The 21,763-nt window shown below is 41.0% G+C and overlaps 1 protein-coding gene across 1 annotated transcript in view; it reads right to left on the bottom strand.

The window, feature by feature from the left end:
- Window positions 1-248: 248 nt before the first annotated feature.
- NR1D2 (nuclear receptor subfamily 1 group D member 2) overlaps window positions 249-21,763 on the bottom strand; it is a 42,342-nt gene continuing 20,827 nt past the window's right edge. Inside the window, exons 4-8 of the mRNA XM_073568322.1 lie at window positions 20,955-21,099; window positions 16,936-17,585; window positions 16,578-16,763; window positions 13,533-13,743; window positions 249-9,896 (exon numbers count right to left, since the gene is read on the bottom strand). Of these exons, the coding sequence (XP_073424423.1) occupies window positions 9,700-9,896; window positions 13,533-13,743; window positions 16,578-16,763; window positions 16,936-17,585; window positions 20,955-21,099 (1,389 nt within the window). The 3' untranslated portion in view covers window positions 249-9,699. The remainder of the gene's footprint in view (window positions 9,897-13,532; window positions 13,744-16,577; window positions 16,764-16,935; window positions 17,586-20,954; window positions 21,100-21,763) is intronic.

Below are 21,763 nucleotides of genomic sequence, written 5' to 3'. Positions count from 1 at the left end.
TCACTGGGAAAAAGTTATTACCACATATAGTGACACTGGTCAGAATTGGAAAATTTGGCCCGGTTGGGAAGGTGAAAACAGGCTCGGGGGGGGGATGAAGGAGGCAGTACCTCAAGCAGCCAAAAAATGCGCCTGCCGATGGTGTTGGACTATCTGCAGGCTTCTTTCTCCATTTTCCCACCCTCTTGTTCTCCTTTTCTTCCTGCACATTGAGTGCACCCGCTGAGTATAAATCTAACAGACAAGGGTTGTGTAAAGTTGTTTATTTGAAAAGGCTAAAAACAAATGCTTTGTACAGACATGTGTAGCAGAAAACTACATCTAATGGATTACATGTCTAGGGCAAAACATATTGCACCTGTTAGTTTTGCCCCCGACCATTCTTTCCACAATGATTTTTAAAGTGGTTCATTCAGACATTATTTCACCTACAAGCACTTTTCTTTCAGTCGGTCAATGCAGACATATCAATACAATGTAGAAAACTAAATTCTTTCACCATTTCTTAGGACAACAGTACCTAGTCTATACTTTGAAATTCTAAAATGTTACATTCAGTAAAGGTTGAGAAAAGGTTGGAAGTGAAGCTCCTAGTTGCTAGAGGGTCCACAGTAAAGCACACAGCCTTATGCAGCCTAGGATCACTTCTACACCAAGTATTTCTATATAAAAAGAAAATTACATCTTGCGTTGCGTCTTTGCAGGCAACAATGGTCATTTTACTATAAGTACAGTACAAAATCGCTCAGAAATGCAGCTCGGAATATCATTGTGTTCAGGGTTGGAAATCTACAGCAGACAATATAAAACACAATAGTTAATTCTTCTCTTGGAGGGTAATCAGTAATCTCAGCACTGCATACGGTACATTAAACTTTAGCAATAGCTAGAGCAAAGCTGCATGTTGTAACAGATCCGGTAGCGGTGGTGGCCATTTACAAATATGATTGAAACCAAAAAACACACAATAAAAAGGTTCTGAACCTGACTTTTTTTTTTTTTTTTTTTTTTAGAATAATGTGATAAATAACACAGGTTAAGATGGAGAATAGCCCGATCTGACCACTACCAAGCTGCACTTTCCCTTCTCTGGCGCCAGTTTACCAGTGGGCTGAATAGCTGCGTCATTTCAATTATTGTAAATTCTCCCATGCACATTAGACTAAAGGCGGCGGGATTGTCCAATATGTATAGGGGGCTTCCGACTCTCCCCTGATAGATGTTGCTGGCGGAGTGAAGGATCGGCCTTGCCGGATTTCAAATGGCTGATATATGGGCGATAAGCTACAAGGACTCAGCATTCTCACTCACCAGAGCCAAAAATTTGTGCATAACGGGGGGATAGGCGTTGGCTTAACATTCACCATCTATATTTACAGCCTGATTTGAAAGGTTATCAAGCTCTGTCCCTGGTAATCCGTCTGCCTTAATCTCAGGGCCAAAGATTCACTAAATATGGGGGACACCAACAGGCATAGAAGAGTGAAAGTGCAGCTTTAGATATTTGTTAGTATAAATTTAGATGGAGAAGATTTACAGGAGAATAACCTGAAAATCTACGTAAAGCCTTTAAAAACCATAAAATATTTTTTGCAGGGAACGTGTCACACCAAACGAGACACGTTATAGAGCAGGAGAAGCTGAACAGATTAATAAATGTTTGCGCAAAAAGATTCAGCTAAACTTAGTCACCTAAATCATTTTGAATTCTAAAATTCAATGCGGATGAAACAAAGTTAGAAATACATAAATGCCAAGAACGAGAAGTGCATTACAGAATTAAAATCTTTATACAGAATGTTTTCCCTATATATTTGTTTTACCCATTTATTCAGTGCCATTAACTTCCACAGCACTTTACAAACCTCATCATCACTGTCCCCACTGGGGCTCACAATCTAAGTTCAGAGCCAGTATCGATATGTTCAGCTTCTCCGCTCTATAGTACTCCACTATCTGATGAAATCTTCCAGTCCAAGGTCATCAGAAAATGATAAAGACCAAAGTGATTGCCCAGAGGATCAGTACCTTTATGACAGCACTAAACATCCAGAATACAGAAGAGCATCAAGATACAAAATTCTCTATTCAAGTAGGTTCATAAATACAACCACTGATAATTCGGTATAGAAATAAATATGCATTGTGCACCTTAAAATCTCTCCAGCAGATTTTCTATAGGTTCTCCTGTATTCAAAGTCAAAAAAGCCAAAATGAGTGGCTGCCTTTGATTTTCTTTGGCCTATACCTTACAATAGACTTAGCATGGATGTTGTCTGCAAAAATTTTATTAAATATATTTTGGATTTTTCCTATTTTAGTTTGGTCATTTTACTACACAATGAGTCACTGGCAACAGTCACAAGTAAAACTACATAACCTACATGTCATGAACAGGATCATGCCCAGTATTCATTCCTTCTGCTGCAAAACTTAGTGATTTTCTAGATTTTCTCTTGTCTTGATGACCTGACTTGCCATGTTTCTAGCTGTCTTGAGCAATTACATTTAACTTGGATGTTCTTGTAGCTATTGACGCTGGCCATTCAATACATCTCCTAAAGGTGACAATTTTGTTGATGCCTGTACATTAGGGGCAGCCAAACTGCTTGGGGGAAGGGGGGGGGAACAATCCCCAAGCATTTGGGTTTCGATAGGACAGATTTTTTGGTTCCTCTGGTAGATAAGGCTTACCTCCTCCCTATGCCATAAACATGCACCTTAGGCCAATCCAAGCTTGTATGTGTATGGCCAACGTTATCCCTAACCTTGTCCTTACATATGGCAAACATTGAGAAGTGTAATGTTCTGTGAATGTTTGTGTCTGTACATGTGTGCCTACTGTATACGCGTTCTGCTAGTGATAAAGGAAGCAATATGAAAATATTCCAATAAACAATCCTTACTCCAGTCCTGGGCAGTCTACTGTGTCCATATAAATGGTATAATTTACTGGAGCCCTTAAAGAGGACCTTTCCCTAGTTTGTGCACATTGAAATGGCCCCATCATGGCTGCAGAGCCAAGTAAAACAGTTTTTATTTCTTAATCTCCACAGCAGAAAAGGTAAATTATACTGTAAAGCTTAGGTTATAGTTTATGATAAACCCAATGGGAAGATACCAGAGATTCTTTTCAGGGGGTGCGTACTTTCTCACCTGAATGACAATGACCAATCATAAGGAGGATGCAACAAGCAGCGTGAAAAAAGAACACGCCCATAGGTCTGAAGAACATGCTTTCTGCAGTGAGATTATTATTTATTCATATAGCACTATTGATTCCATGGTGTTGTACACGAGATGTAATCACAGACTAATCTCTGCAGCTATTGTGCACAGTAGAGTAGAACTGAGTACAATTACAAACACCTCCTGCTTTCATCCTTCAGCAGTCAGATGGTGGATGAGGAAGTACAGCAGAGCTGACAGCACCAAGTGAAGATCTGAACCTGCAATTGGTGTTTGAAATGACATATAGCTCATCTCTAATCCTTCTTCGCCCCACACAGACTGCTAATACGGTAATCTAACTTTTACAACCTAATATCGCCACAACAGAGAGGAGAAATTAAACAATAAAACTATATCTCACAGAGCTCTGCACTATTCCATGATGTGGCCAGTTTAACATGTTCAAACTGGTGAAAGGTCCGCTTTAAAGATTGTTTTTATACACAAAATTGACACATTTCAAATTGTAATTTAACACAACACTGCACCAAGTCTAAAGCAGCACGATTACATGATGCTATGAAAGGATTTTTGGGCCTACAGCAAAAAAGAAATGCTAAGCTTTTTGTAGAAGAGTAACAGAATAAGGGTATGTGCACACGTTGCAGATTCTGCTGCAGATTCTGCTGCAGATTTTGCTAAATCCGCAGGTAAAATGACCTGCGTTTTACCTGCGAATTTTCTGCAGTTTTTGTGCGGATTTCACCTGTGGAATCCTATAATGGAAGAAGTGTAAAAACGTGGCGTAATCCGCACAAAGAATTGACATGCTGCGGATTCAAAACCGCAACAAATCTGCGTGGAAAAATTCGCAGCATGTGCACAGCGTTTATTTTACATTGAATATAATGGTACTGTACATTGTAGGAGAATCTGCTGCGGATCCACAGGGCCAAATCCGCTGTGGATCTGCACCAGAACCTGCAATGTGTGCACAGACCCTTAGAACAAGAATGGACGACGGCAACTGCGCTTTGTTAAAGAGGAACTTAATTTATTATTTCACAACTATGGTTAAAATGGTTATAGGAGGTAGAGAAACGCAAAACTTTACCTTTCTATGCCATATCTGTTTTTTTAACTCTGGCTTAAAGCCCCCATTACACACAGCGAGATCGCTAGCAGTATCGCTGAAACGTCACTGGTTTTGTGACGCAGGAGCGATATCGCTATGTCTGATACTTACCTGCGACCGGCTCCCCCGCTGGTTATCGCTGATCGCGTGAGAACGTCCTGGACCATTTCTCGTCGTCAGCTTCGTGTGGCGCCGACGAGCGACGCGTGGACGTCAGGATGGCCGAGTCTGACCGGTAAGTAGCGATCCCCGACCGCTGCTATGTCGCTGGTGAGATCTGCCTGTGCAGCTCACTAGCGACCACTTAGCGATGCACCAGCGATCCATATCGTTGTCGGGATCGCTGGTGCATCGCTTAGGATACAGTTACAGTTAGCGGTGCACCAGCGATCCCGACAACGATATGGATCGCTGGTGCATCGCTAAGTGGTCGCTAGTGAGCTGCCACACAGGCAGATCTCACCAGCGACAAAGCAGGGGTCGGGGGTCGCTACTTACATGTCAGACGCGGCGATCCTGACGTCCTCCCGCCCGCGTCGGCGCCACAGGAAGCGCCCGACGAGAAACGGTCCAGGACATTCTCGCGTGACCAGCAGTGAGCAGCGGGGGAGCCGGTCGGAGGTAAGTATCAGACATAGCGATATCGCTAGCAATATCGCTGCTACGTCACAAAATCGGTGACGTTACAGCGATATTGCTAGCGATATCGCTATGTGTAATGGGGGCTTTAGTGTACCAGTACCCCAAGTCAAACATCTTAGTAAATTGACTGTTTACTTAGGAACTAGACTGCCAAACAAGAAAATGGCTTCGCTCAAAGCAAAATTGTTGCTGCTGACAGCAGAGAAGGTTAAACCAGTTTGGCAATCATACCATGCCAACTTTATCTCACAATCTGGTATAAAAGTCAGGTTACATTTTGGGGAGAACCTTTTTAGTTTTCCTCCAGGAGACAGAACAGAAAATATTCTTGCTCCTCATTGACATGTACACAATCCCAAATTAAATAAAGGAGTGCTTGAAAGGCTAAAAGGTCCGCATGAGACCCCCAAAAATAAGACTGTTAGAAGGTAAAAAGAAGTAGGACTAGGAGGCGCCACATTTACACGTTCTACTGGAGGAACACCTGCACATTTTATAGCGGCAGTAAGCTGGGTGTCATGGTTTAGGGTTTAGCAGCAGTTATCGAATTTCAGTCTTTATAAACTCTAATAGATTCCTGCAATGAAGAGCTTTCTTATAAAATATAACTTATGACTATGATCTCCAGGCATCCAAGTGATCAAATATTTCCTGAGACATATCGCTGAGCTGGACACACAACAGTATCAGACAGGCATGTCTTAGAAGGGTCTTAAGTCGTCTGGTGTAAAACTCGGCTCTTGTGACAGGGGAGGTCTCGTATGAGGCTCTTGGGCATGGAGTGCCAATAGGTCAGTCCATTACATATTCCAAGTAGAGCTGACAATTTTGTCAACTGCACCAGGGATGTTACTGGTTTTTGATTATCTTACATCAAGTGATCAGCACATATGCCGAAAATAACCATTCACCCGACTGACGTCAAAAAAAGGATGTGGACGCCATCAGGGTAGTATGCATTGGCATATCTTTATGTAGAGAAAAGTGCAGCAGACTGTGCTAAATGAATGGCTATTCAGTGGCATATTCTGAAGGATTATACTGGAAATCTTTACAAGGCAATCTTCCCAATGTATGGTATAACTCAAATATACTAATGTGATATGAGTTTAGTACATCTCATGAAATAGAGCAGAAGTAAAATGTAGATACAACTAAAAGTAACTCAATAAGTCTAGATGAAAGGTCGTATTATGTGTTAATGTAGGCAGGTCAGATCTCAGAAGTCTATACACTGTTGTAGCCTATATGCTCTAGCAGCTTCATGCCTTATCACCTATAGAGGCTTGTAGAGAAAGTATTACACTTGGTCCTAGCATATCTGACATTTAGGCCAGGTTCACATAGCGTTAATGCAGTACCCTCAATGCATAGCGTTGACAGGCTGCGCTAAAGCTACTCTCAATTCTGATCGCGTTTAGCGATCCCGCTAGCGCAGATGCTTCATCTGCACTAGCAGTGACGGACCCTCGGACGCTGCAGACTGCGTCCGAGGGTCCATCACAGAATGACGGCACATCGCTATCGCATGCTGATTATGACATGCGTTGGCGATGCGCTCGTCAATAGCAGTCTATGGGTGTGTTAACACATCCGTTACATAACGTTAATGCGCTGTGTAACGGATGTGTTAAATGCAGCGCATTAACACTATGTGAACCCAGCCTTATACAGATGTTGGACAGTATACCAGTATGCTTGCTAGAGCAGTAGGAGCTTCATACTTTAAGTGCCTTTGACTCACAACGGTGATGGCAGCCGTTCACTGAAATTCAAGAGATCTGTGCCATAAGACTCTGGCTTGGCTTGTATCTTTAGTTATCATTTTGCAAGGCTCCGTAAAGTGTCGGACATTAACCTATAGGGCAGCAACCTCCATTTGGAGGGACTAGAGCGACAGCTTACTTCTGGAGCACAGCCATTTACATATTATCAATTACATAGAGCCGGTCACATTATTATTGATTTTAAAAGCATTAAAAATGTAAATTCAGAAAAAGTTGCTATGGCACATGAATTGAGAGACAGAATCACAGAAAATGCAATAAATAGGAAAAGCTCAATCACAAAAGGTTAAAGAATTACCGATCACACATTTTTTAGCTTTTACCACAATAAAATAAAACTTTAAAATAGATATATAAATTAAAAAAAAAAAAAAAAAAAAAAAAAAAGTTATCTGCTTTTTGATGCAACAGTCAGTAAAGAAAATGATGTTATGCAGTTTCTAACTTAAAGGGGTTTTCTGATTTTTTTTTTTTTTAAATTACCAGTTGGAAGTCATATTGGTAAAAGAAGAAAAAGACGCTCTACTTACTGTCACTCCGACTGTCTCTGCAAGACCGGAATCAATGATGTCCAAGCCAACAATCAAGTGACCCTGCAGCCAATCAGTGGTCAGGTGACTGGTGGTCAATCAGTTGTGGTCCAGTGGAGACAGAAGGAGTAGGCTATGGGTTACAGTGGTAAGGAAAGTTTATTTTCTTCTTTTATCAGAATGGCTTCCCATGGGCCATGTATAAAAATCAGAAATCCAATTTAAAGAAACCTATTGCTCAATTTTACCTAGAGAGAACGGGCAAGTCTCAGACGCCAAATCCTTGGATCTTTGCTATCAGGATAAATAGGGATGATCTGATTGTGAATATTTAACGTTGGGACAGCCATACTTTGCTCATGTCATGTATCCCTCTGGCTGATATACATCCACGGGAGTATTTGTCTTATAGATTATGCGGCGTGAGAGGCATTGTATGATATGAGCAGACTAATCCCATGTGTGTGGCACTGAGAAACCTTATGCCAGGTTACTGTTCAATCCCATATAGTACAATGATTATGTTAGGGCAATGAAGAAATGGCCAGCAAAGCTGAATTCTTGGTTTCCGCCACAAGGTTTCCTTAAGTTGAACTAGTGCTTTTATTCCTAAATATCTATCCAATGGTGAGACAGACATTTTTTCACATCGTGTTATAAATCAGCTCGGTGTCAGATTCTATACAATTCAGTGATGTTACACAAAAACATTCTTTTAGATAACATTCGCTTGCTGCCATTGGGAAGAGACCACCTAAATGGTAAAACATAGCAGCTGGAGAAAGATTAGCCCTCTTAGTTGGCAGAAATACTAACCCAATGGTGGGATACGAAAATTGAAAACTTGTTATTAAGAAGACACCCTGTAACTCATAAGACATTGCTATGAATGGATACTTTACGACGTGCTGCGAAAGCTTGGATGTTACCATGACAGATGAGTCACATGAGCCTCCTTTACTTCAAAAGATGGTCTTCCCCATATAAATGTAGCTTTGCTCATATTTTCAAAATCCAAAGTGCACATCTCATCTAATCTAAACCTAATACAGTGTTCGGAGCTTCTAAATTACATTTCTACACACTTTTAATACTGCACATTATGAGATTGAGCGCACAAATCTACAAACTTTCTCCCAACTTTTTTTTTTTTTTCAAAGGAGACAATTTGTAAAAGTAAGGGCAGGAGCTTTCTCCCTGCCATCTCCATTACTCTGGAGTTAATATCAGTCCTCCCCTATCCCACAGACATAAATACTATGAGTGCCATGTTGTGCTGCTCATTAGTCACTTGTAAATCCAGCACTTTATGGTATCATGAGGCTATTTAGTTTTACATCCCCCCCCCCCCAATAAACATGGCTGCTGACTGAGGTGGGCCGGCATCTTAACACCACCTGTATGCCAAGCCCTTATGATACTGGTGCATGTTTCTTACATTTGCCTGGACCTATTCTTACTTGCCCAATAGTCCTTTTGAACATCAGGTCATTGAAGATGCAGCTTAGCTGCCAAAAAAACCCAGTTGTACAGGGAGGCCTCCATGTAACAAACGTCTGCAGCATACATCATTATATCTTTCAGAAAGTAACAATCAGTTTTTCAATGAAAATTTGTACTTTCATAAATCTTATACATAATATCTATTTCTAACAGCTCCCTTCACGGCTTAAAATATTGCAAGGAAGCTGGCATATATTCATCTGTAACTCTCTACCTAGGACTATATACAGTTTCTAAACACCAAGTGTCAGTAAAAGATGACATAATATACATATAAGTACAGAAAAATGAACACACTCACACGTGCTAAAAATCTGTGCGACAGACAACAATCCAGACCTTGGCGGAGGCACATAACAGACCAGCAAAGCATTTGGAAATGGTAATGAGATGCATACTTTGTCATATACAGGATTTTCCAGACACTTACAAAAGTGTGCCGGGCTATAATCAGTCTTATATAGCCACGAAAATGCCCAACAGAGATTTGGTGAAATCAAACTTGGTTCTTTAAAGGGTAATCGAACAGGACTAAAGCCAAATTAGTCCCCAGTCTTTCGTCAAGGCTCACAGACATTTTCTATCTCTGGACAAGTTTTTTCCATTTGCCAAATTCTAAGAGCCTCCTAGTTAGTGCAGAATAAGGCTTGAGGAGTCTGTGTGGGATGTTGTACTACTGCAGCGTAACGGGCGAACGTTGTCTACGTTGTGTAGAGGTAGCCAGTTTGTAGGCTGCACCAATATTCATGAGAAATACCCTCTATGTACTAATGCCTCAGTCTCTAAGCTCTAGAGGACTGCACATATGCTTTAGTTTGCCTTTTCTAGGCTAGTTCTGGACTTGGTATGAATCTATTTTGCTTGACTCAACCTTACGGAAACCCGATCTGTCACGCGTTATACAGATGTCATACATTAGTCATTTATAGGCCTATGGGTGAATTTTGAAAGCCAAAAGCTCATCAGAGTGCAGGTTGTTGAGAGAGCGCAGGTCGGCTAGCTTCAGGAGGAGCCTGGTAAAGGTGGAGGCCTCATTGGGATGGTTCTTCATGATTAAAGTCCTCAGTGCTCGGATTAGCGTTTCTTGTAATGCTTCAACAGAATTGACATTCTCTAAACCAGAGCGATCTAAAAGCAATGTGTAAAAAATAAATGTATATATACAGATACATATTTTTTTAATATTTCAGAACAGTACATAGTACATATAAGGTCATCACCATAGGACTTACACTACATGCTGTGCATAGATCCACTATGGCAGCACATGGAACATAGTTCATGTTGGGTTCTTGTAAGCAGCCAAATGTGCCACCGAGGCCCTGCACTCTCCCAATGCTTCTAGGGGAGAATACATCAGGTCTACAAAATGTAACATCATTGCCTTCATCAAAATAGCTACATATAGGGGCATCATGGGCAACACCAGCTATCTAACTTTGATTTGGGGGTGAACACTGACAGATTTCTGATTAAAGCGAATCTGTCACCCATTTTAGCTCTATAAGCTGCCGGCTCTGCCATCAGGGCCTTATTACAGAATGCTGTAGATAAGCCCCCGATGTAACCTGAAAGATAAGAAAAACAAAGTTAGATTATACTCACCCTGGCGTCCGGTCCAGTCTGATGGGTGTTGCAGTCTGGTCAGGCGCCTCCCATCTTCATACGATGCCGTCCTCCTCCTTACTTCTGCCGCGGCTCCTGCGCAGGCGTACATTATCTGCCCTGTTGAGGGCAAAGTAAAGTACTGCAGTGCGCAGGCGCAAGGAAAGGTAAGAGCGTTGCGGCGCCTGCGCACTGCAGTACTTTACTCTGCCCTCAACAGGGCAGATAAAGTACTCCTGCGCAGGAGCCGCGGCAGAAGTAAGAAGGAGGACGGCATCGTATGAAGATAGGAGGCGCCGGACCGGGCCGCGACACCCATCGGACCGAACGCCAGGGTGAGTATAATCTAACTTGTTTTTCTTATCTTTCAGGATACATCGGGGGCTTAGCTACAGCATTACAGAATGCTGTAGATAAGCCCCTGATGGCGGTGCCGGCAGCTGATAGGGCTAAAATGGGGTGACAGATTCCCTTTAAAGTAGACATCATAGATCTGTTGTAGACTTTTTTTTCAATCTAATTACATGATTGCCGTCAGTTGTGACTGCAGATGCATTGTAGTACGATTAGAGATGAGTGGATCATGTTGTACAACCCTGTTCCACAGTCCAGGTCATGGCTCTCTGGCCATGGACAGGAGCTGCACAAATTTCCTTATCCGCGATGCCAGGATCAGCTTATGATGTGCTGGGTTGGAGAAATATCACATCAGATGACATTACGCCAAACCAGCAAATTAAACTCAGAGCCACAGAACCTGGAAGCTCAGAAAACTCATGCAGCTCCTGTCCAAGGCCAGAGAGCACGGACCTGTAACGTGGAATGGGGTTGCTCCAACAAATCTCCAATTCCAATAAATGCTTTCCCATCTCATTATTTCCCTACAGGCTTTTCTTATTTCTATTGCTCAAATACGTACTGGTTTAATAAGCAAAAGAGAAAAGGCAATGCTACTTCACCTTGAAAAACACATTTCAGACAAAAAAATTTTACGTATCACTATTTATAGTAAAAGAAAAAAAAAACAATAAACTTGCAAGTTTCACACTGGTCACTAAGCCTAGTAGTAGACTCTGTACAGATGACTTTTCAGCAGTCTCATCATCACAGAAAGGATTATAAAGACAGTGGTCACCTCTATACTTGATAAACGACACAAAATCCACCAATCACAACAGGTGATGTTTCAACCCATGACAATTGCTCAGATGAGAGCATGCTCAAAAAATGTCCTATACAAGTCAGTCTATTGCTGCTTATATTTATCTGGATGCTGAAAAAAGGCAATAGGAGCCCAGTTTCAAGTTATGCGGTCAGTTTAGATTTGCAAGATTTTTTTTTGTTTTAAATACAAAGCTATGGAAATTTTTATTTTAGATACATTTTATGTAAAAAATGGATTGAATTGATAAGACTATTTTCTGATGACACATTGCATTTTTAGAAGATCTCCCATCAAAAGTGTTATCCTCATCATATCAAAGCACTGTGTACTTACAATTGCACAGTTTGACTTTCTACCAGCTAAGGCTAGTTTCACACTTGCTTTTTTTTGCAGCGCGTTTTTCCCGCAAAAAAACGCATTGAAAAAACGCATACAAACGCATACAGATGCTGCGTTTTTTTCAAGCATTTTTATGAGCATGCATGAAAAAAACGCAGCGTTTTTATGCGTTTGTATGCGTTTTTACCGCGTTTGCGTTTTTTTTCCAACATTAGGTGGCCCCTCACACTAACCCAAACCATGACTTTACTAACCCTGACCCTTAACCAAACCATACCCTGATCCTAACCCTAACCCTGACCCTAACCCTTAACCAAACCATACCCTGATCCTAACCCTAACCATGACCCTAACCCTTAACCAAACCATACCCTGATCCTAACCCTAACCCTGACCCTAAACCCCCTTAACTAACCCTAACTCTAACCCAAACCCCTAAATTCCATTTTCTAAACTAAAGGTAAAAAAAAAAAACGCATGTGCAAAAAAACGCATACATAAGCATGCCAATGCGCACATATGCTCACCATAGACTTATAATGGGTGTCTTGCTGTAAAAAAACGCATTGCGCGAGCATGCGTTTTTTTGAGGCAAGTTGGACGCCCAAAAAATGCAACAGGTTGCATTTTGTGCGCCCGAGCGCATACCACAAAAAAACGCATGCGCGGAAAAACGCGTACAAACGCATGTGTATGCGCACATAAGCGCATCCCATGCAAAGTATAGGGAAAAAAAACGCATGCGCTATTTAGCGCTAAAATACCGCGAAAAAAAACGCAAGTGTGAAACCAGCCTAATTCTTCTCTTTTCTCTGCAGAAACAGGAAGTATGTTGTCCCTGCATTTATCATTCTCCTCTTCAACTCCTGACAGCTGCTCCCACTCCCCTCTTCCAGGAACTTTTGCAGTGACTTATGCAGGAAAAACTGACCTGCTGTTTCTACATAGTGCTTAGAAGTATGCCATAACTAACATAAAAAAATAAGAATTATCTGGGTAGAAAGGCAAAATGAGCAATTGTAAGTTCACAGTGCTATATGATCTTAATATATTAAGAGGATAAGCATTTTGATGGGAGTTGTTCTTTTAGAAAGACCCTGAAAATCTTTAGATTTATTGATTTTCTAATGGATTCAATGATCTGCTTTGTATAACATTCTATATAACCAACATGATGTAAACGCCACAATCTCTATTAATATCTACATTTCAAGCTGTGGAAATCATTTCTGAGCCGGTCAGTAAAGCACCTGTCCTATTGAAAGCACATGACAGGTGGACTGTGAAGGGAAGCAAGAGGAGTTTTTAAATTTTTTAGATAATTTTTTTTATCTCTGGACTCAATGTTGGGTGTCCAAATAAAACAGTAAGAACTACATAATCAGCTCATTTATGGGAAGATGAGCCACTGATGAGGCTCAATACCAATTCAAAGAACTAGTTTTCATCTTGTATGGTGGTAATACCAGCTCCATGGGAATACCAGCTCCATGACACCTCTGACCTTGCTTTTATTCTGTCTGACAGGTTGTAAACGTCTTTTTGATGCCACATTTTTATGTAATGTACAATACTGTACTGCATTTCTAATAAAGAGTGTAAGCATAATTTGTTAGATGCGGGCAAGAAATGTAATCGCATCCTTCTGTTCTCACCAGCAGAGACGAGGACAACGGCTGTAAACAAACTCATCTCCTCCTCACTGAGCTGCAGAGCTCCGAGCTTCTCGCTAAACTCAAAAACAGAGTTTAGCAGCTCCCCGGCCCCCATGGAGCGCAGCTCGTCCACGCTGAACGTCTTCCCACTAAGAAAGGTTACAGAACGCTCTTTTGAATCAAACAATGATGCAAACCGTACCATCAGCACCTGGCAAAACAAAAGAAAAGATGGAGACGAACGTTCACATTTATTAGAAGTGTATTTGCAAAAAAGTCCATTAAAAATACTCCTGATGAATATCGAAACTACACCTGAGCATACACTCAAATGAAATATCAAAAACATAATGACTGATCTGTCAGTAGGATCAACCCTCCTAAGCCATCTACAGTACATGGAGGCCATAGGAAGCTGAATAAAATTATACCTTGATAGCTGCGATCTGATGTCTTATTCCAGAGAAATTAATGTTTTTTTAAATATACAAACGAGCTGTTAAGATCTATGGGCTGGACACAGATCTCCCTGAGAATCTGCCTCCAGGGGTCATTATAAATGAAAGGGGGCATTACCAGTGTGAGGCACGTAATGACTGACACTTCACTGTCATAACCACACACAGCTGTGCGTTTGATTAGAACTAACACCACAAAAGAAGAGAACTTTGTCACATTACACAGATATACAGCACCACTTGACCTCTCAGTGCCGTCAGCTCTGCTGCAGAGCTGGGCCTGAAAATAACCAACACAGTACAGCAGAGCTGAACCTTGTCCCATTGCAAACACAATTACAGTCATGTCAGCTCTGCTGGTTGTCTGTTAAAGTGAAGCCATAGCAATAAGAGAAAACAACTGCAGGGCAAATGTGTTAGTTCAACAGATGTGAACTGTGTCTCATTAGTTGTGATGTAGGAGATAACTCGATATTACTGCAGAGCTGTGTGTCAGCATGAGAGCACAGTGTCAGTCACTACTTGGCTCACACTATTAATGACCCATTTCATTTAAATTAAGCTCTAGAGGAAGGCCTTCATGTAGATCTTAACAGCTCATTTGCATATAAGAATATCACGACATCATTGTATTCAGCTTCCTATGACCCGTATTCCATATAAACTAAAAAAAAGTTGATCCTACTGACAAATTCCCTTCAAGCAGAACAGGTCAAAAGAGGATAGTTTGCTTTTATTTTATTCCCACTGCTCTCGAGTATTACCCAGGTTGTTTTTTTTTTTTTTACAAATATGCCATACAGATCCAGAGAGATGGGCCTTTTCTTTAGTAATAATTTGCATGGAGTTTACAAGGGGCCATGTCACACATCTCAATTAGCACTAAAAAAAATCCCATATCTCCAGAACTGTATGGCAGATTAAAAAAATGATATATTCAAGTGAATAAAATAAGAGCAAATACTAGGCACTTTATTACTTGGTTATTGGTCCTCTTTAATCTTTATTACAGGGAACCTGTCACCAGATTTGGCTGACCAGAGTTACGGCCACCGCCTTTCAGGGCTGATATATAGCATTCTATAATGCTGTATATCTGCCCCCATCCTGACCTGGAAGTACTGAAAAAGCCCTTTTTTTATACTCACCTGTGGGTCGGTCCGGTCCGAGGGGGTGTCGCCCTTCTTGGTTCGGTAATGACACTTCCTGTGCGTGCATGTTAAATGCCACTGTCAGAGATTGACAGCGGCATTTAATATGCTAACAGCCACGGGTCAATCACAATTCCACCCAAGGCTGTTCCAGGCACATGTCAGCTGAGCAGATGTCATGTGTCGGAAAAGGTGCGGGCTCATCGCCGGAGCCCGCACCACCAAACAGGGGGAGGTGTCCAATGGCGGACTCTATCCATCATTGGACGTTAAAAGGTTAAATACGTTAAGATAGTAGCAGCAGTGAAACTAATAAACTCACTGTGTGTAAACTGGGATTAAACATCAGCAGAAGAGAAGCATAATTCCACCAATATTCCACATACGTCATGCAGCTAAGGCCTCTTTCACACTTCCGTTTTAGACAGTCAAGACCCGCCAATTTTGAAAAAAAAAACGGATCCGCCATTTTTCTTTGCGGATTCGTTTTTTTCCCCATTGACTTTCATTATTGGCGGATCCTGACTGATTGCCGTCCGTTGCATCCGTTTTTTTGAGGATCCGCCACAATGTTAGTGTCCGTCAACATCCTCAAAGATCTCTCTCTCTCTGCCAGCGGTTCCTTTAAATTTCCTCATTTTCAGGATCCGTCTAAAAACGGATCCTGTGCCATCCGTTCACATCAGTTGAGAACGGATCCGTTTGTCTGCCTTTTTGGCGGATTTTAACTGATGCAAATAACTGAAGTGTGAAAGAGGCCTAACAGATCTCATGAATACAGTAGCAATAATGGTTCCTCAGTGCAATGACCAAAGTCCCCATAGTAATATGATAGTTACAAGAGCATAGAGTAATCAAGGGAGAACAATGCTAAAAGGTGCACTTACATCAATAAAGTGATTGCTAGCCATGAGTTCCAACGTCCATTTTGCCAGGTGAAACTCGCCTTCATTTGCTTTGTCAAAGGATATGCCAATCGAAACACACATTTTGACACAATAGTGCACTGCCAGCAAGCAATTTATTGATGCACTTGTGCTTTTTTCATGTTCCGACTGTCTCAATTTTTTGGAAACAGTCCCAGTAAATTTGCAGAATAGTGTCTTGATTCACAGAACTATGGACATACTGGTGTTGGCAACTATGGAGGCGTCTTATTGTCTTATTGAAAGCGAAGAGACCAGAGCTGCAGATTAGTAAGAAGGGCCTGGGCTACACTGCAGTTTTTTTAGCAAAAGTGATTGTTAAATACAATATAGCTACAGCGGCAGCCTAAAGCTCCAGTGAAGTCAAAGCCCTAAGAGGTTGAAAAGGGGGAAAATTACAAAGGAGAGTGGAGTTTTTAAATTGAGTCTGTTAAAATACTGATGTTATAGTACACAATATTTTTTCCAAAATAACGATTTAAGTAAAGACCTCCATAATCAAATGCTCACCTCGAATGTTCCAGCCTTCAGCAAGTTAACCTGATCATACTGGGAAAGGTCTTTAAATCCTGGAATACGCTTAGCAAATTCTACAACCTCTTTAACAGCGGGGGTGAAACTCCTAGAAAACTCTTCCCATATCTGAGGTCCCGATTTATTTGGGTCAATGAACGGAGAAATGCTCATTGGACAGACCTGCAGAATATAGAATAGACTGTAAGACCGTGATCCGGAGAATCCACTTCAAGGCAACATTCAACCTAGTTCTTGTAAATCAATCCAATTGCAATAGGGGCCAGCTCTACAAAGACAGAAAAGTCACAAACGCTGGAAATGCAATAAAAACAACAAGGAATGAACTCCGTACCAGATGCATTCTCCGTCCCCTGTTGCATGGGTAGCCATTCATACGGTAAGCCTGAGACACATGAGACATGGCTCCTTTACTGCATCCTTTGTGGGAGAAACCATTGGAAATGTTTGTATTGTGGTCATTGGAGTAATGGACAGAATGGATGTTAGAATAGCCGGTGGTGTTCTTGCCTCGATGCTGTCCATTTACATAATTCTGGCTTTCACTAACAGGACAGCGAGCAGTGCTAGGACCATTACTGAAGTGAATATTGTTAGTAAGCTGTTTCACATTATTCATCCTGCCTTCCATCCGATGGTTTGCATCATTTCTAATTTCAGAAGATTCTTGATTATACATAAAGGTTTCTCTGTGAGCTCTAGTTACTGTACCAATAACATCTGACAGTGCTGGAGGAGGTAGCGGGTGAGAAGGTGCAGATGGAGTGGGGCTTTTGACCTGGTTATTCTGACCACTGGCGTCCAACTTTTCTTTCCCAATGGGGGGCATAGGTGGCAAAAGTGCGGGTGAAGCTTGATAATCTGGCAGTGCTTCTTGGTGTCCTGAGCTACCAAACTGGCTGTTCATCATGGTCTTCATGGCAGTCTGCATTTCCATCAGCATTCTCTGCTTTTCACGTTTTGGAATGCGACCGAAACGAACAGCTGTCAGGGAAGAAGAAAATAAGGTGAAACTGTCCTCATTTAAGTCATTAAACAGATAGATATCTGCGCATTTTGACAACCCCACTTTGACTTTAACGCCCTGAAATCTGCCATAATTGTATCTGCATAGTCTGGGAGACATTTTTATAGAGTCAGTTCAATAGTCAGCATAGGAGGTACGAAAGTAGGAAATGCCAAGAAAGTGCTATGGATATGTGGAACAAGCTTCAGCAACTTGCTTTAATACATACTTTGTTTCATTACATACTATCAAGGCTGGAAATCTCAGGATTAAGCCCATGCATGTCCCAATAACACAGTTTAACATATCACACAATCTGTAACGCTCAGGCTCAAGACTTGAGAATCACCAATTTTTCAGAATCATTAGAAATTTTATTTGCAAAAAAATCAGATTATCAGCCATCAAGCACAGTCATATCCCCAGGAGAAAAATGCCCCTTGAAGAAGCCTTATTGGCGAAACAGTTAATGACAGGTAAGCTGATAAACTGATCTTTACAAGTAAAAACTCTGTTATTCTCACATGAAGTCTTGAATTTACGAATTACCCTTTGAGTGATAACTGTCCCTAAATATATTTCTACTGGCGTTTCACTTTATTATATTAAAGGGGGTTGTCCACTACTAGGACAACCCTTCTTGGTCTAAAGGTTTGGCCCCGATCAAACAAAAAAGCCTATACTCATCTCCTGTGCTGGAACCATTCCATCCATCCAGCAGTGTCAACACTCAGGGTCCTTTGCCTCTCGTATGGTTGCATGACAAGTGGTACCCAGAGCCCAATCAGCGCTAGCGTCGCTGGCCCTGCCTTTGTACAAATTTAACATGAAGAGGAAGTCACGGATCAGTTGCAGCCCGGACTTGTTCTTCATGTTCAATTCGACAGAAGGCGGGGACAGTGACACCAGCTCTGACTGGGCACCACGTGTCAGAGCGGTATGAGAGCCCCGTGAGTGTCGACACCGCTGGAACAGTGCCGGCACGGGAGGGGAGTATGAGCGCTTATTTTATTGGGGCCAAAGATTTAGATCAAGGAGGAGTTGTCCTAGTAGTAGCCAAGCCCTTTAAAGGTTCTATGATAAAAACATCAGATTGGATATCCAGGACAGGATAAATATTCTGTACCTTGTCAGTGTGTGTATTAGCTGGGGGTCAAGTCTATAACACTTTGCACTAGTTGTTTAAAAACAATAGTAACACTGTGCTTGATTGGCCAGCAAACTCGTCTGACCCTAACCCCATTAAGAATCTATGGGGTATTGTCAAGAGGAAGATGAGAGACACCAGACCCAACAATGCAGACGAGCTGAAGACTTCTATCAAAGCAACCTGGGCTTCCATAACATCTCAGCAGTGCCATTGGCTGATCGCCTCCATGCCACACCGCATTGATGCAGTAACTGATGCAAAAGGAGCTCCGACCAAGTACTGAGTGCATTTACTGAACATACATTTCAGTAGGCCAACATTTCAGATTTTAAAATATTTTTTTCAAGCTGGTGTTATAAAGTATTCTAATTTACTAAGATAATGACTTTTGGGTTTTCATTGGCTGAAAGCCACAATCATCAACATTAACAGAAATAAACACGCGAAATAGATCATTCTGTTTGTAATGACTCTATATAATATATGAGTTTCACTTTTTGTATTAAAGAACTGAAATAAATTTGATGATATTCTAATTTTGTGAGAAGCTCCTGTAAATTCTTCTTTAGTTTGTGCTGCTGATGCTTGACAGTTATGGGACTTGGTGACCAGCCTCAGTATGTGTGACAATGTTAACCCTAGAATGCGTAACCCTTACTTTTTGCAAATAATAATAATTACATTGCTGTGCATTCTTCATATATTACTTTGCAGTTTTGAAATAAACTTGTTTATTTGAGTTCCTTCATATGATCTGCACAAGGACCTAAAAAGGTCCGGGTTATGTGAAAGTGTATATTTCAGACGTCATGAATTCTACGGATAATTTCCTCTACATCACATACCCAGGAGTTGCCTCCAAAATTCAGACACTCGGTGGACTTTTGGACCTGTCTCCATGTTTTATTTCTCTTGCATTATGGCAAAATGTCATAATCCAGGCTTTTAAGTCACCCGACATATTCCACATTGTGGAATTCATTATAACCACCACTTACTGCAACCATCTGTAGTCTCTGAAGGTGTCGTTACACCTTAGATAGATAGCCATCTCACCCGACCACCCTGTACACTAGTACACATGTGTTTTCAATGTGGACAGGGGAGGCAGAAGACTTATCCACAGGTTGGGCAGAGAAATTCGACAAGCCGATCTTTCTCTCTAACAAGATGACCTTTTTGGGAGAGTCAGGAGACCCCAATGTAGATCAGATGGTTGGCCGCTTCCTGTTACAACTGTGGGACTGGATAACTTTTTAGGAGTATGAGGGCCTTACCACTCATAACATTATCCTTTTCCAAAAGGAAGAACACTGGCTCTCCAGTGCCACTGATTAATGGTGGCCACCATATATCAGTCAATGGCGGCAATACGAGTCTTGCCACATGACGAAAGATTCAGTCAAACCAAAGTTGGAGGACACTTCCTTTTGCAGAAGACTTTTTTTGGCTGAACATGTGGCAAAGGCTCGTTGTATAGTGTGGCTACCACCAATACCTGGCACCAGAGATGGCTTTCTTCCTTTTGGTACAGGCTAAATAGAATTTGTAAAATTGAATGGGCTATTACCCTGTGTCATTGACATCAGAGTTACTAGAAAATCTATATACCTCCTGTGCAAATAGTAGAACCATTTCCCTTACACTATTTTGATAAGAAATAAAACTGCTAAAGAGTTTGCTCACACGTAGCGTTTTTTTTTCCATCTTGTTTCTTTGTGTGGAAAAATAAAATGCAGCACTTGACAATAACAGCAAAATGAATGAGATTTCTAAAATCTCATTCACATGTGTTTTTTCCTTTAATTTTCTTTTTTACCTATGATTCGGTTTTTTTCTCTTAAATCAGCATGGCAATTGTTTACTGTAGCTTTTTGCCATTGAGATCAAATTGGGTTAGCACCGAATATGCATAATAAAAGACAGTAATTTCTGCTGCACTTTTATGACCATAGACTTTTTTTCTCATGAAAACCAAACCAAAAAAAAAAAAAGCTATGTGTGAACGGATCCTTACGCTAAGAACCCTTACTTTTCACTTCTGATTACTAAATCCAACGTCTTCTGAAAAAGAAAGAGCAATCTCATGAAACGCTATGAAAGGGGGGGTTCATAACTGCATAATTAAGAGGAGATATTAAAAGAAGTGACTAGTTGCTCCATTTTTTTTTTTGTTGAATGTCCGATTGGTACATACCATCTCTTGACATGCCAACAGACAGACACTTCTTGAAACGGCATTGCTGGCAGCGATTTCGGTTCATCCTCATGATAGAACAGCTCTCATTCTTGAGGCACTTTTTGTACTGGATGTTTTGTTGAATGCTTCTTCGAAAGAAACCCTAAGAGCACATAATCCTTATATTAGAGTCAGTCTCCAGCACCAAACTGACTGATCAGCTGTGGCTGGAGAAAAGACCCACAGCAGCCCTCCTCCCACAGAATCTTATTATGTAGACAGGTCCAATCTTCAGCCAACACAAAGGATTCTGTTTTCAGCTGAAGATTTACTTATACGAAGTTTATTCCCAATCCAGTAATATGCAGCACGTACATTTCTTACTGAATTGTATTCTATTCTCTTCTTCTAAACTCAATCTTTTTAAAGCCGTGTTGAATTTAAAAACGGAAAGTTATATTTGTAAAAGTTAGCGAGTTGTCTCAGGTCAATTATAGAAAAATACAACTGGTGAAATAAGTATTGAACACGTCACTAATTTTCTAAATCAATATCTCTAAATGTGCTATTGACATGAAATTCTCACCAGTTGTTGGTAACAACCCATCCAGTCTACACAGCCAAATAAATAAGACCATAGATTAAAGTTATACTCCAGTTATATTTCATTAGTAATAATGAGAAATGACAAAGGGAAAAAGTAGTGAACACATTAAGAAAGAGATGCAAAAAGCCGTAGAAAGTCATGACACAAGGTGAAATCTATCAGTAATTAGAAACTAGTCCTATTACTTATTCTTTTTCACCATCATGTGGTTCAACTGATG

Source organism: Dendrobates tinctorius, unplaced genomic scaffold, assembly GCF_039654945.1.
Source record: "Dendrobates tinctorius isolate UK_male_01 unplaced genomic scaffold, ASM3965494v1 ptg000005l, whole genome shotgun sequence".
In the NCBI taxonomy this organism is placed as follows: Eukaryota; Metazoa; Chordata; class Amphibia; order Anura; family Dendrobatidae; genus Dendrobates; species Dendrobates tinctorius.
Note: the sequence above shows the minus strand (reverse complement) of the source record. Positions and strands in the feature narration are given on the sequence as shown.